A 23,268-nucleotide genomic window follows, 5' to 3' on the forward strand; every position below is an offset into this window, starting at 1 on the left:
AAGAATTAACGCAAAAGTGTAATGCGGTGTTGCATTCTGCAGGATAACCATCCTTTTCGACGCCTTGCATAGGTTTATCAAATTACGAATAGGCTCTCGAAAAGCATCTTGCTCGTATATCGAAGAATTGCTGTATATATACATGAATCAATCTTAAGAGCACACTCAGACGAAACGATTTTCCACGGGTGCCGTTAACAGCACAGCACAGCACACGGCGTTGCAGAAAGTTGTTTCGTCTGAAAGCGGCCTCAATGTAGCATAGCCTATATGTCACGCCGTAGACGGAGCATCTCCGGGCCGGATTGAAATGGGCGCCGTGCCGTCAACGCAACGATGTGATTCGACTCGTTTGAAGACATCCATTGACCTATAGTAAGTTGAAAGAACGTCACCGTGCCGTGGCCGGCTGCAGGCGAAAAGTCAGCTTGTTTGAAAGCGGCCTATGTGGCAGTGGCAACAGAATGTTACTATGTTGGCGAGAGTGATAAATTGACGACCCCTTAAATGCGCGTGCTAGGGAGCAACTCTCAAAAGAAAAAAAACATGGACACCATGCAATCGGAATGTGATATATGCGTTTTCAAATCTTTCTTTTTTTTTTTTTTTTTCACTTTTTGGCCTTGAATACGCTACGAACTATTTCGGCTTTGGGCGCCAAATTCAAATCCTCGCCACAGTTCCGAGGTGGTTCCAAAGCACCGACCTTATGCAATCGGTTCTTGATACCGGTTTTTTAAGAAAACTTAAAGTAACAGGTTATTTTTTTACCGGCAATGGTAGAAAATATCGCGCCAAATTTGCAGAAAAAATGCTTAAACGCGAAATTTCGTGGAACCAAGTGGATTTCGCACAACCTTAGAAATTTCGCGTTATATTTCGCGTTTCGCGGTCCGCGAAAATTCGGTGCCCCTAGCCATCAGCAACACCTGGAAACCCGTTCTGGCAGCTCTAAAGAGCCAAAGGATCAACGGATTGGCTGCCAAGAGACCAGTCCTCAACCAATCACGTGACACCTGACCTCCAAGCAGGGTATATATCTTTATTCATCTTTATCTTTATTCATCCACGGCGAGGATTGGCCCTCGCGGATGTTGTATATAACACATTTATAAAAACATTCGATACAACAAAACATACAAAACATGTACATTGGATCAAAACATTTGAAACACATACATTACAAAGATTACATTTAAAATAAAAGAGAAGAAAAGTCCAGCTCAAAATACTCATGAATCGAGTACAGTGGATAATTGCACAGCCACTTTTCCAGCACATTTTTCAGTCTAGTGATGCTCACTGATCTGGCTTTGCTGGGTAATTTATTGAATAATTTTACTCCCAAATTGTCAGACTGGTTGTTGGTCTTAAACAGCCTACAGTAATTAATATTTAGGCTATTTTTAGCCCTAGTGTCATGAGAGTGGATGGTGGATCGTATGGGGTAGGTATCTAAGTTATCTTTAATGTGCATAATGCTGCGAAACACAAAGAGGCTGTAGATGGTGAGGATATGAAAGTTTTTAAAAATTGGCCTGCAGTAAGGGAATCAAACCCTCAGTCCGACATTCAACTGCCCTGATGACGATGCTCGAGTCAAGCCTCGAAACGTCGGCCATGGAAAGCCTCAACCGGTGGAAAACCGGAGAAGAATTCCTTCAACTTGTTCGCCGGGAAAAACTTCGATCCTATTTCATTCTCTAGTAACTTTGAAAGGAAAATGTGGAAAAGTTGCTGTCCACTTTTATTGAGCTAGTGACACCATTTAAGTTCTATTTCAATAAATCATTCATCTTTGATGGAAAGAACTGCTCATTAGAGTGTATATGACTACAAACCACAAGAAAAACTGATGTGCGTGGGTGATTAGTGGTGAGTCATTGGCAAGAGTCAGTGACACTCAGCCTGTCAGCATGTGGATGTTTCGCCACTAAAGTGTCAAGAGTTAGGTGGAAAATCAAGAAATGGAAGAAAACAGGTCTCTTTATTTTTCAAATTCCATTGGAATCAAAATAATAAAGAAATGGTGAATGAGCCCATTGTTGGAAGCTGTCAGCTTCTAGGGGCAGATTAAACCTTTTTCAACGGTGCCAGAATTTGGAAAATGGTGCTTCCCCCACAAATGCATCCTAAATTTCTTCGTATGCCCATTATGGAGCTTTCACTTGGCTATAACCCACTCTGAGGTTTCTTTCCTTCAGTCCGTCCTGGGCCCATATTCCCAGTTACGCCACTGGTTAAAATTATTTCACGTTAAATATATTCATTTATATTGTTGGTAGTGTTTGAGTATGAATTGGAGGTTCTGCATGTAGAATTTCCACCATGTTGATTCATGAGGTGTACAGTCTGTAGAACTCTTTGTTTGAGATCCTTGTCATTCAGCTATCGTATTCTTTCTTACTACAAAACTGGAAATCCTTGTCCCGTATGTGTGATCATTTGTGTCTTACTATTGGGAAGTGCAACGTAAAGAATATTAATCCAAACGCTCTTATGACTGATGAGAAAGTACATATGTTCTATGTGAGAATGAGAGACTAGTATAATATTCTGCAATGAAATGTGATGGCAAAAGCTTTCATGAGACGATTTCTTCCCCACCAAGTCCTGAGCATTGATTTGAGGATAAAATGACTTTTTCCTAGAGCTCGTGAACTTGGTAAATGCATTTCTAGGAAAACTTGGGTTGAAAGTTGAGAGCACTATGGTGCAGCTGACCCACAGGAAAGGCTTTCTTTAAACCTCAGGGGTAAAGAAGACCTAAGTAGCTTAAGTAAGTTCAGCTGATCACTCTCCTCAACCATTGGGCTGAGGAAAATGCAACCCTTTCTTACATTTGCAGCTGCATACCTGGCGTATGTCCCCAGTCAAATAATTTTGTCCTGCAATGGATTTTCTGAATAAGTATTTGCTGCATAGTGCTGACCTATTCAGGCTCACCAGTCCTTTTCCTATAACTTGTCTTGATGGCCATACATAATTTAGTAACTCAACAGTTGCGTGAATATTACTGGAATTTTTTTCAGAGAGAGAAATGATGTCTCGAAAATATTTGGCATTTCTAAACCCTAGGCAAGGATCCAAGAGGAATACACCCCTGCCTCACTTAGCAAAATTTCAATATAGCACAAATTTGTTCCGAAATTTCCCACTGCTTCTTAGCCTAATCAAATACTGTATAAGCGCGTGTAAGAGGCGCACCTTTTTTCCCAGAAATTGCAGCCGAAAATGAGGGTGCGCCTGTTACACAAACTTCTTATCTTCCCCCCTCCCCTTCACCGGTCGTAAGTGTAAAAAGGTCAAAAACAAGCGGCAGACAGGGGAGTTTCTCCCTTTGTGACGTATTTTTAAAATGCTCCTGTTTGCTTTTCTATTAAGCATCGCGCCGTCACGTCGGTACCGCAGAGGTGAACATGGAAGATCGCGCAGGGTTTTTCGCTCCGGAGGGCACGCTAAATTTACTGCCACAAGTGGGCATCTCGCGGCATTTATACTGCATATAGTAATCGGTTATCAAACGTAGAGAAACGCGTATTTTTGAAGGACATACCTTGTTAATAGTCAATATCTGTCTTGCCGAGTAATTTCCATTACGCTGAGGACCTGATTCTCCAAAAATCATCCTCAGACGCTAATATGAGGATGAATGCAACTGAAAATTATATTGGTGTTAAAACCTGCGCTTTAAAAAATTCGAACGAGTGTGTTCATTGTTGGACTAAATTGTGGACGGAAGAAATCAGAAATGCGTTTAAGTGAAGAGCGCGGAAGGAGAGGTCCAGGGGAAGGAGCGCGATCCTTTCGTCTTTGAAGCAAGCAACGGAGGGGAAGGAGCACGCTCCCTCCCCTCCGTATTTCAAGCTACGAGGCTATGAGCGAAGGAGTACGGGAAGAACACTTCCGATCTTGCATGTGACGTCGTTGCCTTCAAAGCGAAGGCGCAGCAATGTGATATACGCAGTTTGCGTTGCCTAAAGTTTCCAGTCCGTCTCGTCTTGTTTGAATGTGCTTAAGCTACGCTTGTTTCTTTCGAAATTGTCCTGTTTGGACTATTTTGAATATTAGTAGCCTTGTTTTAACCATAAATCTTTGTGTCAAACAATTAGATCTTAAAAAACTTGCTGAAGATGGCGTCAGCCAATAAGTTGGGTTCATGTTGCTCGTGCGACGATGTACTTAAATCTGGTGAAAAAATGGTCAATTGCGACCTCGGTCAGCGTGTTTTTCACAGTAGATGTACTGCTCTCAATGACATACAGTTGAAAGCGCTAACTGAGAGCAAAGCTATATTTTGGAAGTGTTTTTTCTGCCGTGCACCAAACTTTTCGCTATCCGACATGGCGGCAGACATCGAGATGCTGAAACGCGAAATCGTGAATTTCAAAAGTTTGCTTGTTACTGACAACAATAATAAGGTTTCCTTTGCAGAATCGGCAAAACTTTCAAAAAATGTTGATTCCAATACTTCTCGGTTGGTTTCGTCTTTGGGAACTACGTCATCTAAATTGGTACGTGTGAACAATGTCTCCCACACGTTGCACTCAGTGAACGTGGATAGCCGTAATGTTGTGGCAAGTGCAACTGAAAGCTGTGGCGGTAGCAGAGCCTCCTATTCTGAGACGGTTCACGTTATTTCTCCCTCTGATTCCGAGGTAAAGTTGCCGGTCAAACCAACTGAGGACGTAGCTACGGTTACAGCAGCGAAGAATTCGGCTATGCAAGTGTTTGTAGATGGAGATGGTTACCATAAAGTCTTGCCCAAAAAATTTCGGCGAAGACGGAATCTTGTGTTTGGCTGCAACTCGAAAAAGAATGTCGCCTCGAACTTCTCCGGAGTTCCTTGTCGTTTTTCACTCTACGTGGGTCGAGTGAATAAAAGAGCAAAACCCGAGGAGATTATTGATCACTTGTCTGAGGTATTTCCAAATAATGACTTCTCTTGCGAAATCATCAGGTCCGGTAATGAATTCTGTTCCTATAAAGTTGATGCCCCGATGAACTTACGGGATAAACTAATCACTGGTGATTTTTGGCCTGATGATGTGTCTATTGGTATATATTATCCGCCGAAGAGGTCTGTTTCTGGCTATAATAGCCCCAATAATGAATTTTCAGGTTGTGAGCCTGAGTGTGTAAATGTTGATAGTGCTACATATAAAACCGTGAACAACGTTACTCATTGTTCTCAAGTTAAATCTTGACTAGTGCATAATCTTCAGGGCAGTCGTCTTAATGACTTAAGTGATCATGGTTTACAACCTATGAAAGGTGCTACCAACGGAGCTCCTTCGGTTATAACTTTTTTCTATATCAATATACGATCCCTTTCGACAAATGGATTACTACTTGAGCAATTTACTCATAGCCAAGGTGTTGATATCCTTGTTCTATGTGAGCATTGGCTATCTAGAGATGAAATCAATGCTTATAACGTTAACGGATACAATCTAATCTCCTATTACTGTCGTGATACTTTTAAATGTGGTGGTGTTTCCATTTATGCCAAAATAGGCTGTGATATTAAGAGCATGCATTTAAATTATTGCATCGATAAAACTTTTGAATGTGCCGTTTCTCTGATTAAGCTGAACTCATCAGTGTATGCAATTCTAGTAGTGTATCTTTCTCCTTATGGTGATACCTCCGACTTTTTTCATGCTCTCAGTGATACACTCCAATATGTCTGCAACAGAAATGTCAAAGGTATACTGCTATTTGGTGACCTAAATATTAATTTCATGAATGACTCCTCTGCTAAACATGAGCTCATCACCATGTTGACTTCTTTTGGTTTACATGATATTAATAACCTACCTACCAGAGTTTCTTCTAACTCAAGTACACTTATTGATTATTTCATTTCTGATGTTTCTCCTTCATCTGTCTCTTGCAAAACTATATGTGCAGGGTTTTCTGACCACTTTGGTCTTCTAGTGAGCCTACCTTATGAATCTATACTAAGTTTTAAACCCATGCCAGTGTATGTATCCAGGCGTATATTTTCTACTGATAACATCAATGAGTTCACCCACTGCCTCTCTCGTGAAGCTTGGGATGACGTTTACCTTAGTGAAAACGTTGATACTAAATTTAAAGCATTTATGAACACCTTTATAACATATTTTAATGCTTGTTTTCCCCTCAAAAGGGTTAAAACTAGGAATTGCCATGAGAGTTTGAAACTAGACTCACCAAAACTACGAATGATGTCAGAGAACCTTCGTCATCTTCATTACCAAAGCAGATTCTCTGATACATCCCTCCGTAGCCAATACAATAATGCTGTCAAGGATTTCAAGAACTGTGTTGTCTTGGAGAAAAAGGCAGCAATTGACAAATACTTAGGGAACTCAAACAACATTGTCAGGGATACGTGGAAAGTTATTCACCAGCTAACTAAATCTTCTGTTGATACCTCAAACTCCAGCATCAAATTCAGTGGTAACACTGTGGATAATCCACAAAAAATCGCTGATTTCTTCAACTCACAGTTTTGCTATACTCCACCTCCCACAAACATGTCCCCTGTCTGTCCTCAACGCAGGTCCTCCCCCAATTCTTTCTTCTTAACACCCACCGTTCCCTCTGAAATAGTGAACATTATTAAATCTCTTCGCAACTCTTCTTCAAAAGGTCCAGATGGTATTCCCTTATCTGTCATTAATGCCTCCTCACAAGTGATAGCATTGCCCCTAGCTAATATTATAAATCTATCCTTCACTACTGGAGTCTTTCCCTCTGCACTGAAGCAAGCCAAAGTTACACCTATCCCAAAAAAGGGTCCTTCCTCAGAAGCATGTAACTACAGGCCCATCACTGTTCTGTCAGTATTTTCTAAAGTTTTTGAGAAGTTATTTCATCAGCGACTTAGTTGCTACCTTGACTCCTTCAACCTAATTACTGACTCCCAACATGGATTCCGAGTTAGTAGATCAACTAATACTGCAATGTTCCAGTATCTGAACTTACTACTACAGGCCTTGAACCAAAAACAGCATGTCCTAGGAGTCTCGTATGATCTCAAAAATGCTTAAATAGTGTTGATCATAACATTTTAAAATGCAAGCTAGAAAGTCTGGGCGTGACTGGTGTCTCTCTACACTGGAATACCTCCTATCTTGAAAATAGAACTCAAGTAGTGTGTTATTCACATCACTCCACAGCTGGAATAGTGCAAACCATCTCAAGCCCACTGGAAGTAAAAGCAGGTGTCCCACAAGGATCAATACTTGGCCCACTTTTGTTTCTTATTTTTATTAATGATCTTCCTCAGCAGTTTACCCGGAGTCACACAGTTATGTATGCAGATGATACAACTAATCTGTTGACTGCTAGCAATACTTCAGATCTAACAGAATATGCTAAAACTACAACTCAGGAGATGTTGGAATGGTGTCACCTGAACAATATTGCACTAAATGAAGCCAAAACTTGTTACATCTGCTTCCATATTAAGAACCCTCACCAAGCTGAATATTTACCCTTGAATCATCTGCTTACCTTTTCAACAACAATAAAATGCCTTGGAATTCACCTCTCAGATACACTTGACTGGTCATCATATGTTTCTGAACTGAATAAAAAACTTTCTGTGGGTCTTTTTATGATAAGAAAACTTGCACCTGTAGTGTCCAAAAACACACTCAAAGCTCTGTACTATGCCAAAGTACACTCTCATTTATCCTGCGGCATTTTTTTTTTTTGGGAAATTCCTCTCTGTTGTCAAGAACCTTTTCTCTCCAGAAGAAAGCTGTTAAAGCTATCTATAGAGTCCCCTCAATCTATATCCTTACCTGTGCCATGTTTGTTCGAAATAATCCTCATCTTTTCCCTGTTAACGCCAACCTACACAATCACAACACACGCTCCAAAAACAACATACACACCCTCCAATACTCCTACAGAGTCTGTTTAAAAGGTCCATATCACTCCATTGCCACTGTGTACAATAAGAATCCTATCACCATCCGTTCCATTTCCTCATCAATCCAATTCAAAGCCAAACTGAAAAATATGCTAATTGAAAAGAGCTACTACAATCTAAATGAGTTTTTAACTGGTGTTGTGTAATAACCTATGACCTCAATCCCACTGATAGCTGTGTGTTTGTATAGCTCGTCTGTATCATATTTCATTATATGTTAGCATTTTATGCTGTATTAACTTGACGAAACTCATGGATGTATTATCCCAATGAAGTTAATAAATATTATTATTATTTTCCTTTTTCCCTCTTGCTATCTTACAAGGATTGTTCACAGTGAACGGACCAAGTCAAGTTCAGCTGTGTTTTGTTATTACTTCCGTTATTATTCTATTGAAAGGAACCGTCGGACAATATGACAAGTGTCCAGGATGACTGACTTTTGTATTTTTGGTAGAGTTTTCTCCAAGTTTAGCTTTTTTAGCTGGTGTAGAACTTCGCACGGTGTGATTCCTGTTGTTGTTATCACTATTGGGCATATATCTACTGACTGCATCTTCCACAAGGCTTTGATCTCTGCTGCAAGTTCTGCATATTTGTTAATTTTGGTGGATTGTGCTTTCTGTACATTATGGTTTAAGAGAATTGTCACGTCTATGAGGGTAGTGTGCCGTTTTATTTTGTCTATTATAACTATGTCCGGTCTATTGTTTTTAATTGCTCGGTCAGTTTTTATTTCTGCATTCCAGTATAATTTGCACTCATCGTTTTCCATAACATCAGGTGGATGGTATTTGTAGTATGGTTCATCGGTGTCCAGGATTCTATTTTTTCTTGCCAGTTCTTGGTGCATGATTTTAGCTACATTGTCATGTCTACTGGTATATTCATTTGCTGCTACAGCCGTGCAACTTCCCATGATATGCTCTATTGTCTCAGATTGGTTCTTGCATCTTCTGCACTGATCGCTGTTTACGTGTTCTTTTAATATGAACTTTCTGTAGTTCCTCGTCAATATTATGCGATCTTGAATGGCCCTCATAAATCCGATTGTTTCCCCATATATATTCCCTTGTTTCAACCATATATTTGAAGCCTCTTTATCTATGTGTGGCATGTTTAACTGATGAGGATGGTGCCCATGAAGCTCTTTACTTTTCCATTGATCGATTAGTTGTTCTTTAGTTTGAGTCGGGATGTCTAGTTCACGGTTGCTTAGATGTAGTGGTGTGTAGTGAGTGTCTGTTTTACATACTATTTCGAAAAGTTTGCATTTGACTCCTTTGCCATAGAAGTATTGCCTTAGATCAGCAATTTGCTTAGAGTGAAGCTGTACAACATCAAGAATACCAAGTCCTCCTTCATGTGTGGGAAGTATTACTCTTTCTGTGGAGCTCTTTGGGTGGTGTAAACGGTGTTTTGTAAGAAGGGTTCTCACAATTCTGTTTATTTCATTAAGATCGGTCAAGGTCCATTTGATAATTCCAAAGGTATAGAGAAGGATTGGTATTGCAAAAGTATTGATGGCTTTTACTTTATTCCGCCCGTGAAGTTCCGTTTTCAGGATATTTTCTATTCTGCTGCTAAGTTCTTTCTTTATGTTGTCTTTTAACTGTGTATGGGGTATGCCCATTAGTTGGGCAATGCCTAGGTATCGGTAATTTTCGGTTTCTTTAAGGTTTTCTATTAAAGTATTTTCATCGAGGGTATAACCATCTGTGGCTGTTAGTTTTCCCCTCTGTAGATGAATGGATTTGCATTTGTCTATACCGAATTCCATTCTGACGCCTTTAGTAAAATTGTTAGTTTAGGTTAGCAGTTTTTGTAACTGCATGGGCGAGTTCCCGTATAGCTTCAAGTCATCCATGTATAACAGATGATTTAGGGTGTAGTTGTTGTTTTTCGGGCTTGTGTCTATCTTAAACCCATAACCTGTATGGTTCAGTGTTTTACTTAGAGGGTTTAGACACATACAAAACCATAGAGCACTGAGGGAGTCGCCTTGGAATATCCCTTTGCGGAAGTATATTGTTCTAGACTGCTGCGTTCCATTTATTGTGTTCAATTTAATTGTTGTTGACCATTTTTGCATTATCAGTTCAAAGAAGGCTAATATATTTGGGGCAATTTTATATATTTTAAGTACCTCCAGTAAGTAAGAGTGAGGTATCGAGTCAAAAGCTTTTTTATAGTCTATGTAAGTTATGCTTAAGTTTCGCTGTTTCTTCAGGGCCTGTTGCGTTACTATGGAGTCTATTATTAATTGGTCTTTGCATCCTTTTGAAAATTTGTAGCCGCCTTTTTGCTCTTCTGTCATTATTTTTTGCGCATCGAGGTGAGCTTGGATTTTATTGGTGAGTATTGAAGTAAGTAGTTTGTACATGGTTGGTAGGCAGGTTATTGGTCGGTAGTTTGCAGGATCTGTATTTGCATCGTTTTTAGGAAGGAGAAAAGTGCATCCTCTAACCAAAAACTCAGGAGTATATTGGTTTCTGTAATATATGGCTAAATATTCTTGCTATGGTGGCATGCAAAGCAGTGAATTTTTTAATCCAGAAGTTCTGAAGTTTGTCCGGGCCAGGTGATTTCCAGTTTAGTGTTTTGCTAATGGCCTCCTGAACGTCGTGTTCTGTTACTCTGACTGATGGCATATCTTTTACATCAGCGAGCCTGTTTCGTTCTTCACAGAGTGTCTCGGTGTTGTTGTCGTGTGTCTCTGTTTTTTCCCATAAATTAGACCAATATTCTGTTAAGTGTGCTATGGGGGGATATTCGGTTTGCGTTTTACTTTTTGTGTTCATGAAATTTCTATAGAATTGCTTTTCGTTCTTATGGAAGAGATTATTTTGGCGCTTCCGCTCTGTACATTTTTTGTATCTCCTTAGCCTTTTAGAGTAGACGGCCAGTTGCTGCGAGTACTTATCAATTACCTCTGTGATCTTCTGAGCAGAAAGATCTTCCACACGAGCAGGATAAATTATCCGTTTTACTTTTTTGAGCAGTTTTTTTGTATGTGTTCCTCTTTTATATTGTGTTAGCTGGCCCAGTATCTTCGGTATGTTTTCAATACGATTCGTTAGTCTTTTCTCCCATGGGGGAGCTGACTCAGTCTTCAGCTTACGTCTTCCATTGAAAGTGTCCACCTTCATGTTTAGTGATGTGACTGTGCATATTGCAGCACAGTATAGAAGCAGTTGAAGTTCTTCTATGCTATTGCAGTTCGAAGCTTGATTTGGAAGTATGTTATTATTGATGTATTCCATTATTCGAATCGCTTTATTAGATGTTGTGATCTTTGGAATGTAGGGTCTAAGTGTGGGATCGGTTCCAAAGTATTTTTCCTTTGTTTCATAAAAATTGCGCAAGATAATGTTTTCTTCCTCATTATCACTTCCCTTATCCTGTAATGTAACTGGATCCATCTCTGGAGTTATTTCTCTTTCTTGTTCGATCAAGGTGTTGATACCTTCTGTTGTGCTCTCGTTTTCCTGATTCGCGTTATCACTTTCGATTTGTGCTTTGATTCTATTCAGCTCAAGATTGGAGAGAAGGTTGCGCGTGACTATTGCTCTTCTCCTATCTGCAAGGTTCTGTTCCGAGACTCTACCGGCCAATTCAGAGTGTGCATTTATAAATAACTGTAGCATCCTGGATCTATATCTTATCAAATCGGTCTCCATTTTAGTACTGATGTAGTAGCAACGCATGACTTCTTCATTGAGGCTAGTAGTCCATTCAATGCGTTGCCTCGGTCTACCTGCTTTTGTGGTTGCTTGAGTTCTATCAGGCAAAGCACGTTCAGCAGGAGAGGTAAGTGGTTGTTGGTTTCCCTCAATTTCGGTGGCAGTAGTATTTTCGGGTGTCCCGATGAGTGCCTGCCACAGCGCATTCTCATCAATGGTGGTCCGTATGCTGTCAGGTCCAGCACCAGCTCCAGACCTGCCCTGGCGATCCCCAGGCAGCGACCCTTTCCGAGGCAAATTAATATTCTCCATATCCAAAATGTATGGGTGTAGCTTTTTTTACCTACAGCCAGGTTTATAATGCAGCCGGTCCTCACATGGACAACAGACGCTGACCAGGACGCCGCTCAATGTGGGAACAGACACGCCTGGATTTTGGGTTCCGTTTTGGTCCGCGGGTGGTATTTTATTTCCCACCTACCCTGCATATCTGCCGAGCATTCCCCTATCCGCCACCTGGGGACGCGCCCGATTGGGGACGGAAAACCCCACACGGGTTATTATTATTATTTGAGTTTATGCACTTTCTCAGCTGATTAAAACCAGCTGGAAATATTCACCTATCCCAAGGTCAATTTAGGATTAGGCTCGGATGTTAAGGAAGAGAATTCACCCTATCCTACACTGTCTGATCATGCCCGACCCAGGAATCTTCTCACGATCTGGCAGGTCTGTAGTAAAACAGCTTTTTGCCCGAGGTTAATCAGTTGTTTTTTAATTCCCAGGTCTTCGACTTCTTTTTTGAATCTTTTAGACAAGACTCCCTCCGCAGAGATTATCAGTGGGTGTATGCTGACGTCTTTCAACTTCCAAATATTTTTTATTTCACCGGCCAAATTCTGATATTTTTGTATTTTCTCTCTTTCCGTAGACTCAACATTGTGATTTAGTGGCACTGCTACATCAACTATGTTTGCTCTTTGCTGTAATTTGTGGATCAATAAAATATCAGGCCTATTGTAATCTATGGTTTTATCTGTAAGTATCGGTCTATCCCAGTATAAAATGTGTGTATCTGTCTCTAGTACGGCGGGAGGATGGTATTTGTAATATGGTGGAGTATTTTTTAAAAGTCCATAGGTAGTTGCTAGGTTTTGGTGGATAATTTTGGCCAACTGGTTGTGCCTATTGAGATAGTCATTACCAGCAAGAGCTGAGCACCCAGAAGTTATGTGTTCAATGGATTCACCCGTTTTCCCACATATTCTACATTTTTATTTATTTATTTTATTTTATTTTAAAGAAATATAACCACATACAGCATATGCCATTTTATAGTGGCCAGGTAACAATACATAAATTAGAGGACGAAGACGCAATATAACATGTAAAAAACAATAATTACATTTACAAAAACTAAAGGACAACAAGAAACTGCAGTGACAGATTACTTCGGTGACAGATAGGATAGGGAAAGGCTTATGAAGGATTTCAATGGAAGTGCAAAGGGGTCGATGTGTGGAGGGAGTGAGTTCAACACAGAAGTAATGCGGTAGAAAAACGAACGTTTAGTGAGCGAAAGTCTAGGAATGGGCATGTGGATTAGGGGATGAGAACGGGTAGGGCGGGGTGGAACTTTAAAATTGATAAAAGAGAGCAATGCTGGGCAGTCGATGGTGGAATTGAGAATCTTATAAATAAGTTTTAAATCAGCTGTGAGCCTATTGGTAGTGAGATTGGGGATGAAGAGGGAGGAGAGAATAGCATTAGTGGACATGTTGCGTAAATGCGGTATTCTATTTTTTACTATATTGGCAAAGAAATTGCTGACACAGTCCAGGGATGAGAGGTTGGTTTGTGAAGAGATAGACCAGATGGGACAAGAGTAGGTAAGAATTGGAAGAATGATCGATGAAAAAAAAGTTCGAAGTGCCTGGGGGTCTTTAATTTCAGTGAAACGGAACAGGAGTCCTAAGAGGGACATTGCTTTAGACTTGATGGATTGTATGTGCGGAGAAAAATTTAATTTATCATCAGTGATAATGCCTAGGTCCTTAGATGTTGATACACGTTTCAGTGAGTGATTAAAAATACTGTAGTCAAATTGATGAGTTATCTTCTTTAGGGAAATGGACATCACACTACATTTATCTGGGTTTAATGCAAGATTCCAGACATTACACCAATTCGATATCTGACGTAAGGCATCCTGTAGGTCTTGGCAATCAGATGGTTTTTGAATTTCCTTGAACAATTTACAATCGTCAGCATAAAGGAGAGTTTGAGCTTGGGAAGAAGGTAGCAAAGAGGCAAGATCATCAATATACAAGTTAAACAGATAAGGACCAAGGACACTCCCCTGAGGAACCCCAGATGTCAGAGGAGACCAAGGAGAAGATGAGCCAGAAAGAATAACCCTTTGAGTTCGATTGTTGAGGAAGCTAGTTAGGAGACTTTTGAAATTACCAGAAATATTAAATCGTTCACACCTAATTTGTGGAGGAGGAGGCTATGATTGATAGAGTCAAAAGCTTTGGAAAAATCCAGGAAAATGGTGTCTAACTGTGATTTATTATTAATGGAGTTAATGGCATTATGCTGAAAGACGGATAAGTTGGTCATGCATGAGCGGCCCGGAAGAAAACCATGTTGATTATCAGAGAGATGAGGGGAGGTGAAGTAGTATAGTCGATTTAAGATTATTCTTTCACAAACAGAAGAGAGAACTGGAAGTAAGGAGATGGGTCTATAGTTTGATGCAACATTTTTTGGCCCGGATTTATGAATGGGGATATCATTAGCAGTTTTCCATTGTGGTGGAAAAATGCCAAGGGAAAAGCATCGGTTTAAAAGCAAAGTTAAAGGAATGGAGAGTGATTCAGCACAATGGTGAACAAATATCGGACTCAGGCCATCAGGGCCTGATGAACGTTGAAGGGGAATTTTGCGTAAATATTTAAGAACTTCAAGCGGGTCGGTTCGGATTTCACAGAGGGAATTACTGGAAATGGGTGCAGGGAAGTGATCATGGGTGAGAGGTGGGGAAGAGAGGGGCGTCATGCATTCAGAGAAGAATTAAGCAAACAAGTTTGGTCTATTAGGGCCCTCGGCGTTACTGTTTTCATAACAAACATAGTCCGGAATTCTAGAATGATTGCGGCGGCGATTCACAAAAGACCAGAACTTTTTAGGGGTGGTGGTGATAGATGAGCAGACACTATGCACATATTCCTTGTGGTCACGACGGATGAGAGCTTTAGAAAATCGACGAAGCTCTGTGTAAGAGCGACGAGTATGTTCGTTCGGAGTCGTCTTGTAGAGGTACCACGCTTGATTTTTGTTTCTGAGAGCATGCAGGGTGTCAGCTTTAAACCAGGAGGGGAATTTCTTAGATTTAGGTTGAACAATAGGCACAAAATCCTTAACGGTACTTTCAATGACGGCGTACAGGAAGTCCACTCCATCTTCGGGGGTAAGGGAGGAGAGCAGTGACCAGGGTATGAGGTCGAGGGAGCGGTTTACGACCTCCTAGCAAACCTTCGACCATGCAAGGAAAGGCTTCAGAGGGCGGGGTGGAACCCCGCGGTGTTTCTTGGGGCTGGAAAAGTTGTAAATGACGTCAAGGGACTCATGGTCTGAGTCGAAGATGTTTCTGCTGGGGGTTATTGCCTCGGGGGGAGTTGTGGAAAGAAGGAAGTCCAACGTTGCCGCGTTTCGTGTCCATTCATTGCAGAACTGGGAGAGATGAAGGGCGTGGATGAAATTTTGGAGAAAGTACTCATCATGGGCGTCCACGGGAGACCCACTCGTTGGAGTCTCCCAATGGATTGAGAGATTAAAGTCACCAAAAAGGATAATGGGGCCAAGAGTAATGACACTCATCACAGAGTCCAGGCATTTTTCTAAAACGGAAAGATCACTGGCAGGAGGCCGATAGAAGCAGCCCACATAAGTTTTTATAGGTTTCGAATGTTTGTCAGAGGGTAGAGAGACTTCAGTCCACACAATTTCACACTCAGTCTCTAGGTCCAAGCGGCGTTTAGAGGGAAATTTATTATTGATAGCAACAAGCACTCCACCCCCTCTGGAGAGCCTATCTTTGCGATGTATGCCATGAGTGGCTGAGAATGATAATTCTCCATCGCGAACACTAGGGTTCAGCCAAGTTTCCGTGAGCGCGATTATATCAAGTTTGGAAAGCTCATGGGCATGGGAGTCACAGGTTGATAATTTGTTCTTAATGCTTCTCACATTTTGGTAATAAAAATGCACAGAGGAAGGGCCTGGGTTTAGTTGTACGTCACCGGAGAGAAGGAAAAGCAACAGGATAACGGCTTCAAGACGAGGGCACGGTCTGTCGGTTGGGGATCGAGGGAGTCGCCGGGACCTCGGCGGTTGAGCTGTGGGGCAATGGAGGCTGGTGAGTGATAGACCGCACGATGCAAACGAGGAAAAAAGAAATCTTCGTTCACTGAACACTTCAGAGGGAACCAGGTGCACAAATGATGTGGGGGGCGGACATGGTGAAATTGCACAAACACGGAGGGTAAGATTCACTGGGAATAGTACAAAAACCACAAAGAAAGCAAACTTTAACGGAGCGTGAGATGCCCGTGTCCTCCTGCAAGCGGCCATCTTGGCCATATTTATCTGCAATTTCAAGTTTTAATATATTTTTTTCATAGTTGTGAGTTCGTATAACTCTGTCTTGAATTGCCATCACAAACCCTTCAGTCTCCGGGTATAAATAGCCATCTTTGAGCCATTTCATAGAGGCGTTTCTGTCAACCCAATCCTCCTGTATGACTGTTGGGAACTTTCCATGCAAGATTTTAGACTTCCATTCCTGCTTTTGTTGGTTTAGGTCTGGTATTTGAATCCGATCTTGGTTCTCTCCAAAATTCAATGGTGTGTATCCCACGTCAGCCTTTATTACCTCTTTCATTAATGCATCTTTTGACGATTTTAAGGAGGATTTCATTGACTGTTCCTGAGATCGGCATTGTCGGAGAATATTTATTAGGCCTCTACCTCCTTCCTTTCTTGGGATATATAACCTGATTACTGAAGCCCTATCGTGTAAACATCAGAATTTATTCAAAAGTCGCCTAGTCAGTCGGTCCAGCTCATTTAGATCCGTGTCAGACCATTTTAAAATTCCGAAGGAGTAAGCCAGCACAGGCACTGCCCAGGTATTTATAGCCGTTATCATGTTCCTTCCAGATAGCTTTGTGTTCAGGATCCTCGTCACCCGACTTTTATATGCATTTGCTCGGGCTTCTTTAATTCAGTATGGTCTATCCGATGATTTTGATAAAAGCCTAAGTATTTATATGACCCATCTACTGGAAGTATCTCTATATCGTCTATACATTCCAGTGGTGTCTGAGGTTTTCCTTTATTTAAGTGAACACTGGCACATTTATCCAGTCCAAATTCCATACATATATCCTCACTAAACGTTTTCGCAGTTCTGATGAGTACCTGAAGTTTTTCTTTGGATTCGGCGTACAGTTTCAGATCGTCCATGAACATTAAATGATTGACTCTAGTATCATTGCTTCGATTTAACCAATATCCAAACCTAAGACTTATTATTATTATTATTTTGTTCTTTAATTTTCTTCAGTTTTCACTGAGTAGCTTTAGTGTTAAGAGCACGGGTTCTCACCAAGGTAACTCTTTACTGTTGAATTGGGTTGAGAAATTTTCTCGTGATATGACAGGTTGAAATTATTACAGCCTTTTGCAGTTTGATGTATGTATTTGGATGGAGGTTGAGTATTTTGAAACTATTTTGTATATGTTTTGGAATGATACCGGTAGCTGAGATGACAATTGGAGCTATATAAACCTGTTCCATATTCCATATTCTTTTTATTTCTATTGCCAATTCTTGGTACTTGTTAATTTTTCCTGTAATTGTCTTTTCGATGTTATGCGACAGTGGCACGGCAATATCAACTATGTAGCAAGTTCTTTATTTCTTGTCAATCAACACTATATCTGGTCTATTATTAACTATAGTTTTATCTGTTTGAATAGGCAGATCGTAATAGATTTTAAATGCGCCGTTTTCAAGCACTGTTTCAGGGTGGTACACATAATATGGGGTCTTAGTATCTATTAACTTGTGTTGGTAGGCCAGTTTTTGGTGGATAATCTTTGCAACTTGATTATGTCTACTTAAATATTCTGTATTAGCTAGCATCTTACAGCCAGATATAACGTGCTGGATTGTTTCAGGTACTTGAAAACACCTTCTACATTTGTCATCTGTTATGCTTTTATCACCAAGGATGTACTTTGCATAATTTTTAGTGCGGATAACCTGGTCTTGTATTGCAAGCATGAACCCTTCGGTTTGTCCATAAAGTTCACCCAATGACAACCATTTGTTTGATGAGATTTTATCAACATATGGTTGATTGAGGTCATTGATGTGTCGTCCATGTAATTCCTTCTGGGCCCATACTTCTACCTTTCTATTTAATAGAACAGCTCCTGTGGTGGTTGCTTCATCGGTCGTGCCATTTTTTAGATTTAATGGTGTTAATTTGTTGTCGGCATATACTATTGATTTGTGAAGCATCGAACTGTTTGATTTATCGTAGAAGAAATGTTTTAGTCCATGAATTTGGTTTTTGAGGAGCTGTTGTAAATCTATTAACCCTCTACCTCCCATATAGCGGGGTAGCGTTAGCCTTTCTATTGCAGCCTTTGGGTGATGTAAATTAAATTTTGTGAATGATGTACGTATTGATCTTTCTATGCCTGCTATTTCGGTTTTGGTCCAGTCAATCACTCCAAATGTATACGTCAACACAGATACCGCAAACGTATTGATGGCTTTGATTACATTTCGTGCATTTAATTCTGTTTTAAGGATGGATGTTAGTCTTTTATGGAATTCAGTTGTTAATTCCTTCTTGATCTGTTTATGTTGTATTGATTTTGCTTGCAGGAATCCAAGGTATTTGTAGTTTTCATTTGCTTCCATAGATATTATTGACTCGTCATCTGTAACATTGAAGTTACCATGCTTGATTTTTCCTTTTTCTATGTGAAGCAATCTGCATTTATCCAATCCGAATTGCATGTTTATATCAGTGGAGAACCTACTTGTGACATCCAAAAGGTACTTGAGCTGTATTTCATTTGAGGCATAGATTTTAATATCGTCCATATATAGAAGGTGAGACAAAGTAAAACTGGTGTTTGTACTATTTTTTATTTAGTATCCATATTTAGTGCTATTGAGGGCATTTGATAATGGGTTCAACGCCAGGCAAAACCAAAGTGGACTCAATGAGTCTCCTTGGAATAAACCCCGTTGTATGTCAATGGTTGGTGTTGTAAAGCCTTTACCCGATTTATTGACCATTAGGGCTGTTTTCCACTTTGCCATAATTGCCTCTAAAAACTTAATGATGGTGCCGTGGATTTTTTCTTTTAGATCCTAAAATTACGAAAGTGTTCACCAGGACATAGCGAAAGGAGTACAAAAGAGGTTTTCAAACCAATTGTGGTACCCGAATGAGGAGTTGATAGGCCAGTCATTCTTTGACGGATCCTTTTCTGGGTGTTAAAAGGAAAACTTGATACTCCATATGAGGACATGTGAGGGAAAATATGATCCACCAAAGATGGCATTCTAAAAACGTAAAGACCTGAGAACGGTATCTATATTAAATGTTGACATTACTAATTCGAGAAAGCTATTTAATGCATTGGAAATATGAACTGCATTCTTTCATGTGCCCACGCAAGAATGGTATAAACATCCTGATTACAAGAACGATTTGCAATTATTCGGGGTCTTCAAGCGGTACATGATTGTGCACAGAGAGGGGTAAAACTAATTCAAGATTTTAAGTCAGTCATGTAGAAGGAAGAGAGCTTTCAAAATTAATTACCAACAATAAGTGTGAATTTTCATCGTAGCACAACCCCTAGCGTGCGCAAATACACTTTAAATGCCAAATATGGGGTGTCAGTGAAAGATTAGAAATACAAAAATGTATATTGTTTTGGTTAATATGTACTGAAATTCATGGGCAAGTGAAAATACGAGTAAATTAATCACTTTGATTGGAAGTATTGTCATGGCAATTAAATTCTTTTTAACGTAAGCACATTTTTTCAAAGACTACATCTTGCCATCAGGAGCTAAGTCTGTGAGAGGGGAGGGGGTGGAGGGGAAGTCTCTAGTAAGTGGTGCGGGCCGTACCTCAGCGGTGCCGCGGCACGAGGTAGTGCCCTGGGGGGTGGACTGCATTACGACGGACGATATCTCGTAAACGCTTAGAGATAGGTCTAAACAAACAGAAAATCGGCCCTGAAGGGCTTTACTTTTACGTTTTACATAGAAATAGCACTTTTTCGGACCAAAATATCTCAATTGAGGGTCCTCAGTACTAAGGGCCCTTGGGGCACGGGTTGCCGTTATTTTAAAGTAACTAAATTTTAACACGTGAATATAAACATCATTTGGACCATTTTGAGACTAGGAAAACATAACTTTTCTCAATTCTGAAAAATAAGGGCTGGCCTAATGGGCACCCTCGTCACAATAGTCCCAGTTGTATGAGTGGAGCAATCAATCGTGAGTGTTCTTGGCCTGACAAAATTTCCCATCTCACATCTTTTTACTGCAAAGTAATCCCTTGTTGGCTCTTAATCGTACTTCCCCCCCTCGGTCCTTCCCTTTGTTGCCTTGAGGCCTTTGTTGTTCAGCAGTGGATGTTTATGGCACTGTTCACAAGGGGCGACATTCAGCTATGTTTTCACATTGACATAAACTCTGGACTTTGAAAATTTTCTGTTTTCGCACTTTTCCTAATCAATTCCCGGTTAGAGCCGTTCATTTGGAGCGTGGTGAGGATGTTTTTTTTTCTCTAACGAGCAAATCAACATGATGCAAAATGGCATATGCCCTTTGATAGAGGGTTTTAATGCTTATTGGTCAGGATGATGGTAGGATTTGGCATTCAAATAGTGATCAGTATGAGTTTCCTTGCGATAAACTGAATGTCCTAATGTGCCATCAGCCTTCTTTGTGATAAGAATGTCCAAATTTTGTCTTTTTGCTAATTGCTAAAAATTGCTAATTCTGTTGGAATGGGAATTAACCATATAAACTCATGTAAGAGATGCACCCCTATTTTGAGCATCGATGCTAAAGTAATAAAATTTTGCTGCATTTTCCTTTCTCCTGTTGTAAGGTGTATGGACATCATATTAATCACTCATCATATGTCAAATAAGGACCATGCCTGTGGGTTAGTCCATGTCATGAGAGACAGCAAATGCGTTCAGGATGTGCAAGAGGGGAAAATAGGTAGAAACTTCCACCCATACTTGTGATTGATGAAGAAGGGAGATAGGCAAGGGAGACATGGAGGGAGAACAAATATTAGAATTGCTCTAGTACAGTGGAGCCCCGCTAATCCGAAATCCGGTAATCCAAAAATCCACTTAATCCGAAATCAAAATCAGGCTTCTACAACGTAGGTTGTGCTGCTACCTATCGGATTTCTTTGCAACTACGAACTCAAGCGTATTCTCATACCGTATGGACGTGAAACGGCGTTTCGGCGATTAATTTATGTAGTTGCTCGTTGTATTTAATAATTTATCGTTAAATTAATAACAGTCCGCTTAATCCGAAATATTCGCTAATCCGAAATGGGTCCGGTCCCAATTATTTCGGATTAGCGGGGCTCCACTGTATCATGAATGAATCATTCACCATCAACAGCAAACTGCAAGAGAATCTCTCTGAAAGAAATAGTATTGCTACCAGCCAGTTGCTTCCAAAGTAGAGAATGTTAAAGTTTTGCCTTGCAATGTTTGAGTACAGTTTTTCATCAACAATTGCTCTCCGTGATTTCAGATGGGCTTCCAGCCGGGCAAAGGGCTGGGGAAGGACCTTCAAGGCATCTCGGCTCCGATTGAGGCCCACCTGAGGAAGGGACGCGGTGCCATTGGTGAGCCTTCCAAATTGCTCTCTCGTTTCACAAGTGATGCTCACTGAGAGGTGGTTGTCCAGTAGCTGTGGCTAAAAACTCATCCACAAAAACCAAAATCATTGATGTAGCTGCAGTGATTGCGTGATTTTGATCAATCCACTGGAAAAGGGCATGGCAACTTTCTCCTCTTAAACTTTTCATGCATTGCAATTTGAAGAAAAATTACAATTTTGTTCTACAGTAGAGTATGTATAACTTCTGTAATAATGCTGGTAAAAATACATTTTCGTATGAGTAAGACTAGCATAATTGTACTGTCTTAGCCATGCATTTATCTTTGTTATGATTAATCACTTGACTGATTCAAAGTTTTTTGTTATTTTCTTTGACTAGCTCTTTTTCTACCCCCTATTATATCATACAAAGTGCCTTGGAATCAGAGCTCTAAGTGTGTGTGCGAATGCCAGTTTTTCAGCTCACATTAAGTTTGAGCCCTCTTGAGTCAGAGAAGAGCTGAAGCCAATTGTGAGTCTCAAGTTGAATTTGAGCTACATATATGTAATGCCATGTTTTACTTATTTAGCATCCCTCATGGGGACTTAGAAGACCTTTAAATATTTAATTGTAATAAAAAACAGTTGCGTGGGCACCCCTTCCTCTCTGCCTTGGATTACATTACACACACAACTATCCTGGCACAATTAATTTTATCAAGTCCCTGGAGGGCTGAAAAGTAAATTTATTCAGCATCCACCAAGCAGTGAGGTATCTCCCAAGGCAGATTAAAACTGCATTGTGGTCCACCTGATGGATGATGTCCTTGACAAACTTGCATTGTCAGTCCTCTGAAAAAGGGTATAACTTTAATCTTGCTTCCATATTTATTCCATGCAAAGATTTTATAGTTGAAAGGGAGCAAACTGTTTGGAAAGTACTGTTTGACACCCTTGGAGAGACGTCAATGGTTCTGAAAAATGTCACTTTCCAAAAATGAAATGTGAGCAGTGAGTAGATGTTGCCACCATAATTAAAAGCTGAGCATGCCATCCCTCCAGCTTCCAGGCAAGGGAAACACCACCACTGCAGTGTTCATGGAGACCAATGCTTACAAAGGAAGCTTCAAAATATCATTCAAGATGAAGCATGCCATCCGTAAAACTGTGCCACCGTTGACTGCTAAGTTAGAAAGACAATTGAATGATAGCTTATCAAGAAAGCAGACGACTTCCAAAGACGAAGAAATCAGAAGGAGCACTGTGCCGGACAGGAGCTCTGTTTTCCCTTCAGCCAGTGGTCGGCAAACGAATTAGCCAAAGAGCCAAATGTGAACATTACAACAATTTTTTTTTTCATTGGGAGCCAAATCTGCTTGTTTTCTCCATTTTCAGCAAAGCCAAAACAGCAGAATTGCTAACTTTCAAGAACTTTCTTTCTCTATTGTGGCTTTGTGCTTTTTTGGGCTTTCATCCCTTTGTGCAGAGCTTGGAAAATCTATAAAGTGATTATATGAAATATGAGAAGTATACATCAACCACTGAAAAAAACTATGTGGTGACTCACAATGACACAATGTTTGAAATGACTCTGGTTAAATATCTAAACACCATTATGGTGATAAAAAAATAGTCTCATGTCTATTCTTGCTGCAATTAAAATTAATGAAAAACTTGAAGCCGTATGATCA

General features: G+C 40.3%; 1 protein-coding gene across 1 annotated transcript in view; it reads left to right on the forward strand.

The window, feature by feature from the left end:
* Positions 1-23,268, forward strand: part of LOC124161886 (tuftelin-interacting protein 11) — a 119,373-nt gene that overhangs the window by 31,736 nt on the left and 64,369 nt on the right. Inside the window, exon 4 of the mRNA XM_046538135.1 lies at positions 21,509-21,602. Within this exon, the coding sequence (XP_046394091.1) occupies positions 21,509-21,602 (94 nt within the window). The remainder of the gene's footprint in view (positions 1-21,508; positions 21,603-23,268) is intronic.

The sequence above is a fragment of the Ischnura elegans genome, chromosome 7 (assembly GCF_921293095.1).
Source record: "Ischnura elegans chromosome 7, ioIscEleg1.1, whole genome shotgun sequence".
Lineage (NCBI taxonomy): Eukaryota > Metazoa > Arthropoda > Insecta > Odonata > Coenagrionidae > Ischnura > Ischnura elegans.